The sequence below is a fragment of the Anarhichas minor genome, unplaced genomic scaffold, assembly GCF_050575085.1.
Source record: "Anarhichas minor isolate MPS153535 unplaced genomic scaffold, ASM5057508v1 ptg000014l, whole genome shotgun sequence".
NCBI lineage: Eukaryota > Metazoa > Chordata > Actinopteri > Perciformes > Anarhichadidae > Anarhichas > Anarhichas minor.
This window is the reverse complement of record NW_027466460.1, coordinates 11,935,694-11,954,398: the sequence shown is the minus strand read 5'-3', so window position 1 is coordinate 11,954,398 and position 18,705 is coordinate 11,935,694. Positions and strand designations below refer to the sequence as shown.

At 42.5% G+C, this 18,705-nt stretch overlaps 1 protein-coding gene across 1 annotated transcript; it reads right to left on the bottom strand.

The window, feature by feature from the left end:
• Positions 1–5,209: 5,209 nt before the first annotated feature.
• fhdc1 (FH2 domain containing 1) lies at positions 5,210–17,715 on the bottom strand. The gene is made up of 11 exons (XM_076091486.1): positions 16,889–17,715; positions 15,887–15,948; positions 13,779–13,881; positions 13,534–13,619; positions 12,621–12,721; positions 11,182–11,252; positions 10,817–10,924; positions 10,174–10,244; positions 9,271–9,388; positions 8,943–9,107; positions 5,210–8,266 (listed from the first exon to the last, which is right to left on the bottom strand). Exons 1-11 carry the CDS (start codon positions 17,360–17,362, stop codon positions 6,131–6,133), a joined length of 3,495 nt encoding a protein of 1,164 aa, XP_075947601.1. The 5' UTR covers positions 17,363–17,715; the 3' UTR covers positions 5,210–6,130.
• Positions 17,716–18,705: the final 990 nt, after the last annotated feature.

Sequence of the window (18,705 nt, the reverse complement as noted above, 5' to 3'; positions counted from 1 at the left end):
TGTGTGGAATAAACGGACAATAATTTGACTGTAAATCTCAATATTAGAGCTAAAGCCAACACTTATTCTGATTATATGCTGATTATCATATTGTGTATACAACAAAAAAAATTCAAATTCTTAATACAGAACCCAAAGATATGGCACATAAGCAGCAAGTGATTACATTTCTCAAGCTGGAGCCAGAAAATGTTTGTCATCTTTGCTTAAAAAGGACTGAAACGATTATCAAAATAGTTTAAAAAGCTGCAATAATTTTACCAAACTAAAGAAAGAGACAAGATTTTCAGCTCTGTAATCCAACATAAGAAAGAATGTCCAAACAGGAAAGGGAAGCAGTTCATCACATGAACTTTTAAATACAACTGTATGTGTCTCACCCCATGTCTACTTCCTCCAGTTGTCTCTTTCTGTCTCGTGTCTCTCTCAGCGTCTCTGGGGTCAGTTCAGTGTCCTCCTGACTCTCACCAAGTGTTCATGTCATGTAGATCTGAAGACAGAAGGAAGAAGGCGTGGACAAGTATTTTGAAAGTGCGTATCTTTATTGGATGATTTTTAAAAGGTACAGTCTGCACAGTCCTCTACAAATAGCCCGTTGTATTTGAATTGGCTGCTAATCTCAGTGGTCTTTTGTTGATCTCTCACTGATAATCCCTGTAGCTGTAGTAGAATGAGTCCAAGAAATCCCAGCATGTTGGCATGTATTTATGTATGTGTATAGTGTACTTTAAAGGTCAGAGAGATTTGATGGGACACTCTGTCCTTTAAAGCGACAGGGGGTTAAGGTCATCAGTGGGACACTGCGGTACAACTCTGAATAGAGTGTCACCTGATGTTACAAAGCAAACCATCTCTGAAGAGTGAACTCACATGAACTCAAGATTACAGGCTTACAAAAAAAAAATGCAGTAAAAGGTCAGAGTCTCATTTTCAGGGGCCATAATTTAATTTTACAATTTTGTATTTTGGTTGCAAATACGCAAACGTTCAGAGCAGGAGGATTTGAAAGGGACCAGAAAAAGATGTTCTTTTTTGTTTCTAAACCCTCAGAAACGAACTGCTGTCGTGATAATTGCTCATAAAACAGACAGAAGTTGCGACTCACTCTTTCTCGGAATGCTGCTGCTGAGGCCTCCCTCCTGTCCACGTTGTTGTCCGATCCCACTTGTCTGCTTCATGCCGTACTTGACGAGCAGGAGAACATGCTCGAGCTGCTCTTTTATCCATCGAAATAAAAAAAAATAAAAACCAAGCAGATGTATGTTGTGGTTGACGTGTAAAAAGGGAAAATACCCGTGAAAGTAAAGATCCTGCTCCTCAGATGTCCGGTTGAGCTGCAGGATAAAGAGGGATTGAGAGGAGCATAATCCCTCACACACAGCAACTTTGATCTGGAGATAAACAGGCCGAGTCACCAGACCTTTGGCATCTCATGCTATACATTACATGCTGCTCAATGCCTCTAGCATATAGCTTATATACAGTAGACATATCATACAACAGTATGCTTGGTATTCTAGCTTTTTGTCCATTATATTAATCATTTATTTCTACTAGTTATCAAGAAAGCACGTGTTCCTTGAGGTTCACTGGTCTAGTTGTAGTTTAGTCTCATTGTTTATATGTGATTTACTCTCTCTCTCTCTCTCTCTCTCTCTCTCTCTCTCTTTCTCAGCATCTGTTGTCTGGTGCTCTCCGGAAACTTCAGTTCTGCTTCTGGAAGAGAAAATCTCAGAGGATTTTATTAATTCAGAATGAAGAGATTGGCCTCGACATGGCTGAATGAACCAGCTCAGGAGAGAATGAAAAGGACAAAGGTATGTCCTGCAATTTTATAAAGAAACTGCAAAAGGCCAGAGTGACTTTTTTGTAATTGAAAGTGGTTAACTTGTCTGTAATGACATATAAATATAGAAGGTGTGAAACTCCAGATCAAACCTTCAAATGCAGCTAAAGTCACATCTATCCATTCACTCAGTCCAACATGATGATATTGAAAGCCTTATGTCAAAAACTGTATCCAAAAACAACTAAATTACATATTATTGCAAAGTATGCAGCTGCTAAAACTGCATTTTAAAACCTAAAAACAAATAAGAGAACAGGATGAGGGTCTTTAACGGGTCGGCTGACACTCGAGATACTCTGCTGCACCCTGGTGGTTTCGAGGCCGAGGCTCAATAATCAAAGTGGTTTTGTTCTGTTCTGCTGTCAGAACCTGTTTTACTATAAATAACTCTACCGCATACATTTGGTTTGTGTCCGTCACAATATCAGATTCATGCTACCGGATTATTATGGCCAAAATAATTAATGATAACGATACTATTGTAATATCTATAGGAAATTAAAAATTTTAAAATCAATCAAATTCATCTTTAACTAACTGCAGTATGAATTATACTCAAAATAATGAATGACATATTTATTTAAATTTTACATATTCATTATATACATTACACTACTTGTGATTTGAGGCCATTATAGTTTGTCAAAACATGTCTATAGTCAGACAACATTCAGGATAAAGTAAAGCCAACAAACAGTTTTCTGTTTACACAGCGACATGTGATTTTTATTCATTTCTTAGACGTCATCATCAGAGATACAGAGGAGCAACGTCACCATGTGCAGCGCTGCGGTCTGGCGATCAGAGACGATCGTAGCGATCAGTGTTTTCTTTTTCATGGTGAGACTTCAGATTGTAAAGGACCGAGCAGAGCGGTGGAGTATTTACCTCAGGTGTGAAAACTACAGCGGACACGACAACCTTTCTCCTCACAGAGTAAAATAAAAACGAGTCATTCCTTTTCAGTGTACAAAAGACTTGCTTGGGGATAAAAGAATGCCAACAAAAGACACATTTAATCATTGGGTGAAAGATAAATGGAGGGAATACATGTTTATACTACTAGAGAATCAGACGCTCTGCAGGTAATGATTGAAAAAGATTCACTCGAAATAACAGAAAGGTTTGAGTAGAGGGACGTGAAACAATATCACGTGACAAAAGTTTGCGGACGCCATTGACCTTTCAGGTTTACAGGGCCTTCGGTGAGCAATGGTAATTGATGTTTGGACTGCTACCACAGTAACCATCCCGTAACAAGGAAGCGGTGGTGAAAAGGGTGAGTACGTATTCAAATTCCTCAGCAGCTCTACTGCTGCAGGCCAGTCAGACGAAAAGTAAAAGGGCAGCCATTGTAATGCTCGGGGGGGCTGTTAAAAAGGTGGCAGCAGGGTGCATTGTGGGATACACAAAGGAGGACTCTGAAGAAGTGCAGAGGAGCGACATTTGTGTCCAGGTTGGAGGAACAGCATCTCTACAGCTGTTCAAGTTGCAAAATAAGGTGGTGTGTGTGAACAGCCTAATGCAAGTGATCCAAGTGTAAACAAACGTTGATTCAAGTAACTAAACCTTGAGACAAATGTTGAGGAATTATTCCTCGGTTTGAAATGATTGTTTATAAGATTTATAAAACTGTTAACAGAGTAGATTATTTTCAACAATCTTTGTGATTTTAAGAATATTTTGAATGGGTATCACAGTCTTCACTTAAGGTGCACTTACGAGCTCTTAATCGTGTTAAACGATTAAATTTATTTCAAGCCAAGTAAAAGTCATTACTTCAGAGCTGAATCAGAGCTGTATCAATTAGCAGAAAGAAAATTAGTACATTTTGACAACATCAAATCTCAAATGTGCTTATAAAACCAGCAAATTACTTCCATAATGAAAAATAAAATGAACATATCTTTGGGTTTGGACAAAATAAGCATCTTGAAAATGTCTACTTGGGCTTCAGGATGTTATTCTGTGACGGGCAATTTTCACTATTGTTTTTGCAGAATCAGGACCTTTAGGCCACACACACACAGTGGCATGTCACACTGGGCCTTTTGTGTCATCGGCTCATCACCTTCATTTGCATCACAAGGAACAGGAAGAGATCCGCCGCATGTCAACACACTCCGATAAAAGATACGGATGCTCGGACCATTTTAAAACATCTGTGCGCTCGCACACTTCAGTCTTTTACTCTTCATCTTTCAATGCTATGTAAACATATTGATAGTCAGAAAAATACTATGTCTTTACATTATGTACAAAGTGTAACAGGAGTTGCTGCTTCAGCTCCGTGCGATGGAATGTAGTAACAGTTTCTACTCTCCTTTTACAATCGAGAAGTTTCTACTGGTGATGGGTCGGCTACATTAAGCTTTAAGGCGACGCACTGTTGTGAGTGTTGCTGCCATCAAGGCAATGGCACAATGCAGTTTGAAAGGCAAGTGGTGTGAAATGATCAACAGGGCTGAATTTCAGCTACAGTTTGTGCCTCTCGTGTCAAACCATAACATACGAGTAATGGAGCTGAACATCTTTACAAGATAAATAATGTACATTTCTCATCCAGGTAGCAGGAAATGATAATAGCTCTTCCTCATTATCAGACTTGGGCACAGCGCAGACATTGCACATTTGTGTTCGCACACCAGAGTCTATTTTATTTATTGTTTTGGTTTTATTTTATCTATGTCTTTATTTATTGTGAATATTTAAATTTATCTTTCACATTGCAATTCCAATTTCTTCAAGAATTAAATGTTCATTACATCAGTGGCATAAAATAGTCTTAAAATGGCAATCATTTTGTTTATTGCAAATATTTCTGGGACAATATATCGTCCAACAACACAGTTTCCGCGAGAGACATAAACCAGTTATTTTGTATGAAAATATAAAACAATACGATGTAACATCAATATGCACAAATATAACTGATAATACAAAAATTCAATTTCCTGCTACCATCTTTGGATTGGGAAACATTTACGCAAATGTATGCGTTCATGCCCAATTTGTACGAATCTATAACCTTATTTTCATACAAAATATCATGTTAATATAACTCTTTAGTAATTTCCAGCTACCTGCATAGGAAATGTTTTTTTATCGTGTTTTTAACAGATAGATTCTATTTTCCTCCACGTGATTATAAGAGAGTCTGGAAATACCTTTTTAAACAGCTGTAAATGTTGATTGTTTTCAGAATAACAGATGTTCTGTGACTCATATGTAATGCAGACACACGAGAGACAAAAGCTGGGGCTACCTTGAAGTATGACCAGTTATTGTTGACCTGGAGAAAATACGAGACGACGACATTCACAGCAGACAGTCAAAATAATCACATGACCGATGATCATCTCAGTGTTGTTTCAGACGCGTTCGCTGCTTTTCCCTCAAAGCATTAGCGTTGATCGTGTATTAGCCTACAGCATACAGGAAACGTTTCCTACGTGCACGTCTACCCCGTGATATTACGGAGGAGTTCTAACACATTTACAAGCTACTGACACTTACATACAAAAGGTACAACAAGTACCACAGTCGGTATACACTGGCTTATAATCTGTGACTTTATATATTGTAGTAATATTAATATACCAGGGATTTGTAAAAAGTGACATTGCAGTTTAAACCAGATCTACATCTTCATCATGCAGAGCCAAATGAACTAACTCTTAACTCTTCTGCTGGTACAAGGCCACTGAGATCTTTATGAGGTATCAAGCAAAGGAACCAAAAAGCGAACAGAAGCGATTCTCTGCAGGAGAAACAAAAAGACATCGTAACAGCAGCAAGATAAGGTACAAACAAATCCTGTAACCCTGAATGAAACGGACACTGAAACTCAGTCTCAAATTGTCGGCGCTAATTAGCAGCATCGTATCGTCAGTGGTGTTCAACGACAACATCATCACAGACACTAGCGTATACAGTTACTAGACAGCTAAGCAGGCTAAGAGGCTCCTGGGTAAAAGCAACAATTTGCCATTTGTCAGTTTAGTTAATGCCCCCCCTTTGATTAAAAAAGGGGAAGATGTGAAAACAACAGCAACAAAACAGGAACATGTGGAGCAGTTCATTGCATCTTGCTCTTTGCAATATATACAGAATCTACTGGAGGAACCTTTAAGTGTGGGAATAGCTTAAAACTTGTTTTCAGATTCCCGTCTTCTGCACGATATGAGAGGATACGTCTGCATCGTAGAAGGCGAAGAAGAGCGGAAAAAATGTTTACATCACAGTGTCTCTTTCTTCTGGTCTGTTTCCACCACGTTGGCTTCATTTCCAGCTTGGTTTAGCGCCCCTGCTGAACGTCACCAGGTCTCTAGAATGGACGGACTTTTCAGAAATGCTACTAGTCTTACGAATATCTTCCCTTGTTGGAGGTGGTGGGGGAGTCCCGCTGCGGTAGGCGCTGCGACTGGTTGCTTTCACGCTCTGCACCCGTCGCAGGCTTGTCCCGCGTGGCCGCTCCTCGCTGGTTGGAACCGTGGGCGCCAACTTGTTCTGCTTCGCCGGGCTTTGTCGACCTGGAAGCGAGGGGCTGCGAGACGGGGTGGAGGGGACGGACGGGGCCGCCAGCTCTTTCTTGGTCCTGGAGGTCGAAGCCACGGTGTTGCGGGCGAAGCCGGGGACGTCGGATGTGTTCTTTGAGCTGAGCGTGGGACAGCTGCTGTTCTCGGAGGAAGCTCCCCCCTGAGCCTGAGCTTGGGCCAGCGCTCTCATGGTGGAGCGGCACATCTTCTCCTCGGGCGCAGGCTTGGGGATGTTCCTCAGGGGTTTGGCGCTCGGCTTGTGGATGGACGCCTTTCTCGGAATCGAATCGCGTGCCCATCTCGAAACGCCGCCTGTGATGCTGCTTCCCCTCTGATCTTTCGACTCATCCGGAGGCAGACTGGAGTGTCGAGGAGGTCTTGTGGTCCTCTCGCTCCTTCCTCTCGCTGGGGTGCTCTGGTCACGGAGAGGCCGGCGCGACCCTCCACTGTCATGCGCCAAAGGTCTCTCCGCTGCCTTGCTGCCACCTGTCCTTGTGAGCTTGCTGATGGGCACAACTTTCCTCATGCCCTGGGTCTCGCTGCTGGTCAGCGTTCGCACAACGTGACCTCCGCTGCTCTTCGGCGCTTTGTTGGCTTTGCTCTTTGTATGCGCTGGTTTTCTGCTGCTTCTCTGCGCATCTTTATCCGCGCCTTGTTTCCCCTCAGCCGTGTCACAGCTCTCCGAGTCCCACTCTTCTGTGGTAGCAGACGGGGTCATGGATGCTGCGTCCACAGATTTGGGTGCCGAAAGCTCGTTGGTTGAGACGGACTGGTCGTTGGGCGACATGGACTGGCTCTCCGGATCGGTCCTCCTGCGGCCAGTCGTTCTGAAATGAAGTCCTTCTTTCGTTAGAGACGAGCTTTCAACCTCAGAGTAATCAGAGGTGACAGAGCAGTCCGTTTCTGTGCAGTCTGGTATATAAACCGTTGGTTTCTTATTGGATACAGGTGGATCTAATGGGAGGGGTGTATCGCAGGTTGTTGATGAAAATGTGCTGTTGTCCTCTTCTTCTCTCTCAGGAAAGACGCCAGCCTGTGTGGGAGGATCTATTTTCCCTCCCCAGGCCACCTTGGGATCTGCTCCTCTTTCTAAAACGCTATCATGTAGGAGGATGTCCAGATTTACAGGAAGGGACAGTCTGTCCTTTTCCAAATCAGTCACCACGACATCCCCCTGGTTGACAAAGTGCATAGGATTACTATTGTTGTTTGGACTAGGTAGGTCGAAAGCTTGAGGACCTCGAACTAAAGCGTGCATCTCTACACTAACGTTCATGTGGCCGCTAATCGTTGGGTTGGGGAGATGGGAGGACTTCTGAAAAACACAAAAGGGACGAGGCAGAGCGCTGCCCTCTGACACAGATGAGTAATTATTGCTGTATGGTTCATTATCACTTAGCCCAGAGGAGGAAAACCTGGCCAGCGGGCTGATAGGCTCAGTTTCAGCACGCGGAGACGTCACCTGTCTGTCGCTGTCCAGCTCGCGGTTGTCGTCCTGGGCTAAGATCCAGGGGGTCGTCCTCCGCTGCATGGCGCGGCCCGACCGAGGTAGGCTGTTAAACTTGGAATAGTCAGTGGGATTCCCAGAGCCTCCGAATAGCTCCAGGTATCCTTGGAGTTCTCGGTCCGCTATGGAGGTCATGGTGTGACGGTGGCGGCGGGCGCTGGCGGAGCGTCCCAGCGGACTGTGTGGACTCTGAGACCTCTGCTGGAATAACTCCAGCAGGCCTTCCTTGGTGAGCATCTCCACGTCGTTCTCGCTGCTGCTCCGGCCAAATCCACCGCTCTGATCTGCCCCCGACCAAGCGAACCGCTTTTCCTCCAACTCCCGCAGACGACGCTGTCTGGCCGCTTCCTTTAACTCACGGTCCGTGTTGTCCTGGGAAAAAGAGGAACGTGGAGAAATGTTTACAGGCGGGCAAGAAGACAGGGATGTTACTTTCTATTCATCATATATTTATCATAATTATAGTTTTCGCTGTGGAAAAGTTGGTTTTCTTTTGACTAAACAAAGCCAAAACATTTTGTTTATAGCCCGGCTTCCTATCGTCTACGTTTTACTTCCTGTTGAAGTGGAACAGTTCGGTTACAACGCATACTTTGGAAAAATCCAACGTATCCGTGATCCGATGGCCAGCAAATCCAACGGCCACAAGGGAGCACTGGACCGGTACAGTACGTCGCTCAACCTCCATTGTAATAAAGTACTTCTAGTCTGTTAGTCCGACAATGTGTGTATGTGTGACATAATGGCGAGATCTGGGAACGACGTCACAACAACAACATCCAACGAAGTCTGATTAGACAGGTTGTAAATAAGTAACACTTTAGCCAGTATTTAAACCACGTCATTTGGAATTAAAACCTAAAGTGAGCCCACAGGAAATGTCAGTAAGTATCCGTAATTGCACAAGAAAATCTATTGAATGAGGAAGTAGACCTCTTTTTACAATGCTGTGTTCCCTGATACAATGTGATTATTACCCGCTAGAATGAGGCACGACTCTACAAAAAGCTGTAAACCAATCCAGAATTATCATGTCACTAAAACTCACCTTCACAGCCTTCTTGAACTTGATGCAGAAGTCCTGAAAGATGCGGAAGCACTCGTCCAGCTTAAAGGTGTCCTTGTCTTCACAAAAGAAGTCGATGAGAGCGTTCCCCTCTTTACGCAGATCCAGCCTGCGCCTCTTCAGGTCCTGCAGCGTCCGCGCTGAACTCTGAGACATCAGGCACATGCATTTTTTTTTATCATTACACTTTTATGGGTGTCATTATTTAAAGCACTTGAGTCAGCAGTGCCAGAAATGTACAGTAGCCTGGATCCAACTTTCTGTGTCTGTGTATATAAAGCATTTCATACTGCTGCTGCTGCTGCTTCACCTGCAGAAAGGGTTCCAGCTGCTGCAGAAGCTCCTGGTCTTCTTGAACTTTCTCCTCCAGGGATTTAATCCGAACATATAAGGAGGAGAACTCCACCTCGATGTTTTCCACTGAGATTCTACATGAAAACATTACAGCAGGGAAATTCAAATCAGGAAAAATGTGCTTAGAGACAATTCTGGTGATTATCACACGGCCCTTATAATACTGCTGAGCATGGCAATATTTGACGACTTTTTCCTGAACCCACTATCAGAATGTCATCCGTTGAAGGTGAAGATATGACCACAGTGAGAAAAACGTTCACATATCCTGAGGGAGGGAGGGAGGGGTAATCTGGTGCAGGAGCTGTACCGTCTCCACACAGAGACGACCTTGTGAAGCTGACGTAGCCCGACAGCCACCAGCATCACACTGCCTTCTAAACATGGCTCTCAAAGTACTACATGTCCGCGTGTTTAAAGAGGCTGGATGTTGTTGTCACTTCAGCAATAAATACAAATGTTAAAGCTGCGGTTTTGATCAAACGGTTGTACGACTTTTGGCCACACGGAAATAAAACATAAAATAACTATAGGTACTTAAAAAGGTACTTAAAAATTCAGGTTACTGCATGTAAAAACATTAAAGAGAGGGTATTATGGAGAATATAATTAATCTAAACTTACTTACTGGTGTCATTAAATAGTACATGAAGCTGCTTTAAATGTGATGGGTCGGGTGCAGGACGAGTCGTGCGGCAAGCTAACCACAGTTTTTTAACGATACCACAAACCAAATTAAGTTTGTTGAAATTAAACAACCTTTGGGGGAAAATATTCTAAACTTCACGGTCATAATAATGTAATGCCATGTAATGCCTCTTTTGTTACGGCTACGTTTGCGACTGAGTCTGAAGTTTACCTGGCGGCGCTCTGGACATCCTGAAGTTTCTCTGGAAACTTGAGCAGCTTCTCGTCCTTTTTCTTTGCCTCCTGCGTGGAGAGAGGGAGTGAGACAGATCACACAGTTTACATCCAAACTGATTTGTTGCCGAGCATGATGACTCGGCATCATTGCATTGTGAAGGCAGGACCGCTCTTTGTTTGGTTATGTAAGTGCCTGGCCAGCCTCTCTTGGCTCTGATTGTCTGTTTCCTGTCACCATCTGCTGTCCACTTGACCTCCTGCAGTCTGTTTACTCATCTACCACTGCTGAGAAAGATTTATACAAAATAACTTATTTGTGTCTGACAGGTGACTATTGGACTAAAATATGTGTCTCAATTTACTTTGATTTCACACAATAGAAGGTATGATATTCAATCTAGTAAAGTATATAGAGTAGAGGTTTGACTTAATGCATCCCACTAAATGAACCTGCAACAATCAATAGCGTTGTAAAGCTTTCAATATTAACTTGTATGTTGACATTGTTTGTCGGAGAAGTGTTTACGTGGTCATTTTCTGACGTCCCACTTTGCCGTATCGTCTTCGGTTACAGACGATAGTGCAGCTCTTAAAAGGTATTGTGTGCGTCATATTGTATAACTGAAGCCTTCACTAACCATGGCGACAAAGTGCAGCAGGTTCATGCCCGGCTTGTTGGCCTTGGTGTCGGCCAATGAGAGGAGGGATGACAGCTTGAAGCCCACAGCATTGCCTGCGTAACCGCCCTGAGAAGCACAGAAGGACCAATCAAAGATCTCACAGAGACACAAGCAAGACGATGAAGGAGAAGGCTGGTGATATTCTGTATTTCTTCTCTGCGACAAAGATTACATTTATTTAAAGGAATAAGTTGATATTTTGAGAAATATGCTTAATTGCTTTCTTCTCAGGAGTTAAATATATATTTCCAGCCTAATCCTTTAAATCAGGCCGATAGGAGAATGATGTTAATGTATTAGGTGAACATAACTAGTGGACTCACAGCGTTCATGATGTTTCCAGCTTGCAGCACCAGATGCAGGATGGCATGAAGCTCCTCGCAGCTCATCAGCTCTATATGATGAGATCAATACAAACTCACTTAAAGAGAATCCAGAGCAGATCTCAGCAGCCCATCACACACTACTTCACGTTAGCAGCTCCACACAGAACGACTGTCAGCAGGAAGAATGACTCCTACTCATAGAAAGACGACATTAATGTAATTTCGACCAGCTGCCCTTTTAGGACTATCAGAAAGGGTAAATAGTACATACCGTTGAAAGTTTTAATTAAATGGTGTCACAAAAGTTGAACTTAATTTGTCCCATGCGGTGTTTAACTGATGGCTCTGCATTGCAGGGAAAAGGTCACAGTACTGTAGAAGAGGGTTGAAGAAAACTCCAATAAACCACAGAGCGGCAGGACAGTCTGACTCAGCTAAAATTACACCGGCTCAAGGAATGGTTGCAACAAAAAGGCACTGTTAAGTATTTCTAACAGTTTCTTGGTCAGTTTATAAACATTCAGAAAATGTTTGAGGGTACAGATAAAGTTGTGTGTGCTCTCTGTGTGTGTGTGTGTGTGTGTGTGTAAATGTGTGTCATTTTACTGTAAATTACAAATTGAACAACACATGGCATTTTAAGCATGTTGTTGTAGCTCAAGGGATGCGATGTTAGTCGGTCAGACTGAAATACAACTATCAGACGGATTGTCGTGAAATTTAGTTCAGACGTTCAGACTGTACTTTGGTGAACCCTTAACTTGTTATTCAGTGCTATCACCGGGTCAATAGGTCCAATACTTTGGTTTTACCAAATACCTGCAGAATGAATAGCATTCATATCAGCATTAGCCGTTAGCATACTAACATAAACTCAAACTGGTGAACACAGTAAACATATCTGCTGAACATCTGCATATAGAGACACGTCATACTGTGTACGCCCCCCCCGGAGGGGAAAAACAATCAGCGCCACAATATGCAACCAAGGGCTGCTAGCATGGCTGTAGACTCCGAGTCTTGTTGGGTCATGTTTAATGTACAGCATAACATTAGCAACGAGATTGATAAAGACTGAGGTAGTGGGGAGATTTGCAGTATTACAGCAGATAGTGCTAAGAGGCATCGGTAAAAAAACTAAAGTATAATAATTTAGAATACAAACTGTTAAGATATAATAAATAAGTGTCGTAGACAGAATGATCAGACCGAATGTATTATTGATAGGTATTAAAAAAATCAACAGTACAAAGATGACACAGCCTCGTCTTTCCATTCTGTCCCCACATCACTGCATCTCAGGTGACCCATTCCTACTTCTTGTTAAGCAGCTCAAATATCTGGGTCACCTGTCTGAGCACATGTGACTGTGTGTGTGTGTGTGTGTGTGTGTGTGTGTGTGTGTGTGTGTAGGCAGCAGAGCCGTGTGTTATTACCTTTAGTGGCGACGCGGACGACATCGATCTCGCGGCTCATCACAGCACAGGAAGGGACGAACTCTTCGCGGAGGACAATGGCCTCGATCCGAACGACGAACCTGTCGGAGACAAAGCCGTTAAATCTGTGATCTGAGGAACTGGCTATGTTTCTGCAGAGAAGCCTCAACATTATTTCCACTGTTACATTTCCAGTATGATGGATGGGGAAACAGGAGGGAACATTATCTACTCGGGATTTTCCAACCTTCAAACTTCATGCCCTGTTTTTGTTTTTGCTCGGATGTATTTTAGGAAGCCTTTTGTAACGCCTTGGCCAGGGACTACAGATTAATTAATAGCCTTTCATGGCATTTTTTTTTTTTTTTTTTACCATGTGTATTAATCAATTTGCACTGTTCCTTCTCTCAAATGAACTAAACTAAGTAAATAATAAAAGTAAACTAAGGTCAGTGGAACTTTATTTTAGGCTAAGTGGCAGTGGGAGCTGATGGATGCACCTCCTGATACTCATGACTCATTTAAAAAGTAGTTAATATTATTGTATTACTTCTCAATTATTCACCCCCGTAGTGACTACAATTGTACTTTAATATGTTATGTGTTGTTGCAAAAAAAAATGTAAGTAACTTGGAGAGACTTAAATCTTTGCAGGTAATTGTAACGTTTTGGGAAGAGCTTACAAATGCCAATCTTTGCTAATTCTGGTGCATTACAGTTTAAATGCACTGTCCCAGCTAAATAAATGCATACATACAAATACAAAACTTTTGTATGAACACATGTGAATGAGGGACAAGTTCGTTGGAAAGTTCCCACAAAATGCAAATCCTTACTCCCAAAATTTACACTGGAACCCCTTTTTTCCCTTTGACTGAATGACACTATGTACACACCATTTAAATCAACTTACCGAGGCACCTGGATCAAGAGGAACATAAAGGAATCAACCAGTGTCAGCTTGTCCGGGTCTCCTTTAAACGCCTGAAGTTTCTTGATCTGTTGCGGGTCGATAGAGAAAGAGGAAGCTCAGCAGGCTCTATTGTCTTCCATCTACATTCACAGTCTGTTATCACCAGGTTTGGTCTTTTGATTCAAAAAAACGTCACACTATTCAGAAGTTGCTAAAAAGCCACACAGACATTCATAAACACAAACCTCCTCTACGTCAGGCAGGAGCTTCAGCAGGTCTCTGAGCAGCTCCGCTCCGTAAATCTTTCCCTCTCCTAGTCGTATGTCTTCAACAATGGAGCGGTTGGACCTGAAACACATTCACGTTTATTTCAATTAAACTCACTGATGAACAGCACAGGTGCTCTGTGTTTACAAAGGGACTAAACAAATCCCACAAAATACTGACAGCGACAATGTTCAACTGTATATGCGAGCATTTCTTTGCTCCTTCTTACTCCACGATATTCACAGTTCAACACGTATTTTCAACCACGTCTCATTATCTGTAGTGACATTGATCTGTGACACACCCAAGTCACCAGTGCTGCAACACAATTCCCAATTACATCACTGCTATAAACAAAAAAACAAAACAATATCCAGTAAGCTGACACTTCACAATATGACGTAACCCGATGCGGCGGCTCGGTGATAACCTTTGAGGCTCACAATATTCAACCCTTGTTGTGTCAGATACATGTTTATCCAACTCTTCAGGCCACAGTCGGACTCAACAATCATTGTAGTTGTAACTTTTGGACACTATAGATTCTCAAACTGGCACAGCACAAAAACTCTTTTGTTACTACATAAGAGTTGCAGGCCGTGTGTTATTTTTGAGCCTAAATACAGGGATTGTTGCATTATTGATTCTCATGAACTGATAAGAGAGAATAAGATATTAATATTCAAGTAAGGTGATTGCACACTAATGAAAACAGTCATGGATATTGTATTCCATTTCTGCCGATAAACCCCCCCTTAATCAACACACTGCTGAATGGCTGGAAGAAAAATGTATTAAATGCTATATGACGAGTTCTGTACTTTGAAATGACATCGTGAAAACTGACTCAAAGCATTAATAGGATAGGATAGGGGATACATATATAGGAAAGAGGATAAATGCATATTAGAGATCTACAAAAAATAAACACTACTAGTGATGAGGTGCTGACTCGGTGCAGTATGGCTGATATTCAAATGTCATTAAAATACAGTGGGGAGCCATGCAAATACACCGCCATGCAAAAAAAAAGATACCGAAAACACTTTTTGTTCTCTGCTCCACACGACAGACAGAAAACACAACGATCAAACACGTCTCCAGATCTCCAGATCTAAAATACCTTTCTGAAAACATTTGATGTGAGATTTAGACAATGTAGTAACAAAACCGTTCATTCATATTTGATCAGCGCTGCAGAGTTTGATAGTTTGATCGGAGTTCACGATCAGTGATTGACAGCTGCGTTAGAGACTCCTCGGCTCTGATTGGTTGGTTTTCTTCGGGGGCGTTAAAATCTCAAGAGCACTGAAAGGAGGCAGAGGAACCTGAGTTCAGTCGCATGTACTGCTGTCTGGATGTAGTGACAGGTTTAAGCAAAAATGCCAAAAAGTAATTTTTATTGAAGTTAGCTTTAATGTTTTTTGAGAGTTTTTTTTATCTCATCCTAAGCGAGGGCGTCGCATGTTGTACAGATTGTAAAGCCTGATTTGTGATATTGGGCTGTATAAATAACATTGACCTGACTTACGGGGGAAACAGAACAGTGGCATTTCCCATCAAATTGATAAAGCGCACTCACATTTCAGTGTTCAGACAGTCACCGGGTAAAATTCATTCATGAATAAAATGAGGACAAGCGATCGACAGGGTGTGCTGCATGTTTTGGCTCTTTCACAGTCAAGAGTTTGTCATCCGACACATCTGCCCATACGACTTCTGGAGCATTATTTCCAGTCATCGATGCGTCAACTTTACAAAAGTCAAACTGATCATATTTGCTCTTCAGATCCGCACAAACCAGCAACTGCATGGTCATCAACTGACATGCGGGAAATAACACAAAGCTATGCGAAGCAGTCTTTGGAAAGCACTCTCCACCGCCATCATTAAAACACCAGTGAGGGAATAACAAGTCTTATTAGACTCCAGAGAGAATCCATAACAAGGAGCATCACAGCTGCTTGAGGCTTACTAAGACATTTAAGGCTGCGTTTATTTTAATTTGCCTGAAATCTGTAAATACTCCACTGAGCTTTATGGAAGCAGCTCTTCCGTCAGGTAGTGAAGCAGGTGGAAGACTTACTTCTTGAACTGCTTCAGGAAAATTCCCACATTCATTCCCCTCTTGGAGTCAAGGATGCTGATCTGAAAACAAATGAGAGAAGTGATTCAGGAATGTGCCGCAGTTGTGGTCAAACACCCAATGAAACACACATATGAACCCACACCCCTCCCTTCTTTTAACCCCTCCTGATTGTTGTTGCTTGCGTTACCTGGAGTACATCCACCACCACCACCCATAGTCACACTATGGGACACGGAAATTCCACCGGGCCACACTTGGTTCACGCCTCCTTCATCAACAATGGCAACAGGTGACAGTACAGTATGTACATTCTTAAAAAAGGCTCCCTCACAAGACATAATTAGGGCTTTTAAATAGTAATTAGAGACTTTTGTGGTTTGAATGAAATATGATAAAGTACAGGTGAGGAGGAGGAAGATGAGTGAAGAAGAATAATTAACTTCAACCTAAAGATATGTAATATAGAGCTGAAATGATTAGTTGATTGACAATAAATCAATTGCCGACAATTTAAACTGTTGTATGTTGTATGTACATAAACGATAATATAAACAATTCATTTTTGAAGACATTTCAGTTGGTAGACCTTCATCAGGAGAGATTCAGGCCTGACTGTGACTGATTTCTGGTTTCTTCTCAGTTTACAGAGTTTTCAAGAGACAATAAGGATTAATGGTGTGCAAAACCTTTTAAGAATTTTTTTTTTTTGTTATATATTAGAAGAAAATAATATAAAAACTAAATCTGGAAAATACTTTCCTCGAGTTAAGCAAGTAAAAGAACTTGTGAAAGCATTGTCACACATCACAAATAAGAGCACTTGTGTAATAATCTTATTGGTCTGAAGTAAATCCAGGGAATTATTTACCAGACATGGGCCACTTTAATTCTCAGAGGATTGATGTATAATCACTGTGTCAGCACTCTTAACTCCACCGTCACCTGTCGTCTTTGGTCATGAACATTTTTTTTCAGTGTTGCTGGTGTCAGCACACTCACCTCATCCTTGCTGCTCTCCTTGAAGGAGCGAGTCCTGGAGACACGGGTTGAGGTTCCAGAGGCCGGCGTCCCCCCACGTGCGCCTGTCGCCGTGTCCTCCTGCTGCCCGAACAGCTCCTCCACGGAGCGAACATCGATCTGATACTGCTGCTGCCGCACCGCCATCGTCCAGATGTTGGGCTTCCCGCGAACCTTCTCCTCCGGTATCGGCTTCCAGAAGAAGCTGCGGACGCGGCGCTTCTTCCGTGCGTTGTGGTTGGTGAAGGTGGGGGGTGGGGGCGGAAGGGGAGGAGGTGGGGGAGCTTCGTGCTTAGAGGTGTGAGGGGCATCGCCGGCGGAAGGTAGGGAGGTGTGAGTGTGTCCAGACATAGAGGAGGGGTCAGAGGTGGTGATGGAGGAAGTGGTGCAGCTGCTTCCCTCGCTGCTGCAGCTCTCCGGCTCATCGGTTACGGATGGACAACTCATAACAAGCATCACAGGGAGAAGCAGTCAGCATATGAGCTGTGGTTCCTCTTTTTTTTAAATTATTTCCAAAAGATTTCCTTTTAACTGCGTCAATTTGCTCTGAAGAACATCAAAATGCTGCAGTGTACATCCCCTCACTGCCGGAAGAAGGTAGATGTCCCTTCATCTGGTCACAATGAAGGGAGCACATCCTTTGATTCTGTCCATCTCCATCACTCAGCTGGTCATCCATCGTGCTGAGCAGAGCCTTTGAAGGTTACCCTCCCAGAGGGAGAGGGCGGGCGGCAGCGGCGATGGCCATGGAGCTACGAAAGCTAAAAAAAAAAAAGAAACAGCATAGGACAGGATTATACAGAGGTAGTCATGCGTGTTGTCATGGACAATCTGAAATTTGGGGGAAATGAAGGGGTGAGACAGATCAAAAGAGAAGGGGTACACAGTCAAAGGGGCTCACAATGAGGGAAATGGCAAATCCTATTTTTTCCTATTTTTGAAGGGCTTTGAAGTCGGGCTCTGGTGTGTGTAATGGTCAAGAGACATTACACCCACAGCTTAGCTTCTGTTACACAGTTTGGTATCATTTTCATTCTTAAGGAGTGTGGTGGACAAATGTTGTACCCGCTTTGCGTGACTCTTTTGATGCTGAAATAAAGAATACCAAAAAACCAGAGGTTCTCTATTGTGTTCAATCATCACAACAGAATGCGTATAGTCTCAGTGAGGAAGAACCAAGAGAAAAGTGAACGCGCTTTCTTTATACACAATGAGCAAAGATGGGGGCCGATGGCCAATGTTACAGACATTTCGGTCTCAGACTGATAGGAACAACAATGACAAACAAACGGCCAGCAACCACAACAAGCGGCCCGAAGGCCTTGGTGCTGGAAGATTCTCATACAACACTGTTAGTTATCTTTGTGCACAGGCAAGGGAGAATTCTTCTTTTGCACAACAGAGACACGGTGAAGTTCAACAAAGTTATATACTAAGTAAGTATATACTACGTAAAAACAATACCATTACAGGAGTTCTCATGTAGCGGGCCACTAAGAGAGATAAAAAAGTTATTGCAGGTTAAAACAAAAAGTCTCATTTAAAAATGTTATGCAGCACAAAGGATCTGTACTGCTCTTGCAATAAAATGTCTGTATGTCTGTTCAATTATTTCTGGCTGTTTAGTGTTAATCTAATTTATTTCATTAATTTATTTCTCGCAGTATAAGTGTAACCAAGTGAAACCCAACAATTACTAAAAACCAAACCAGACAGATTTACTGATTTAAATCAGAGGAATGGATACTGGTGGCCATTCAACATTCAGGACTGACTGTAGTTTAATGGGAAACAACCAG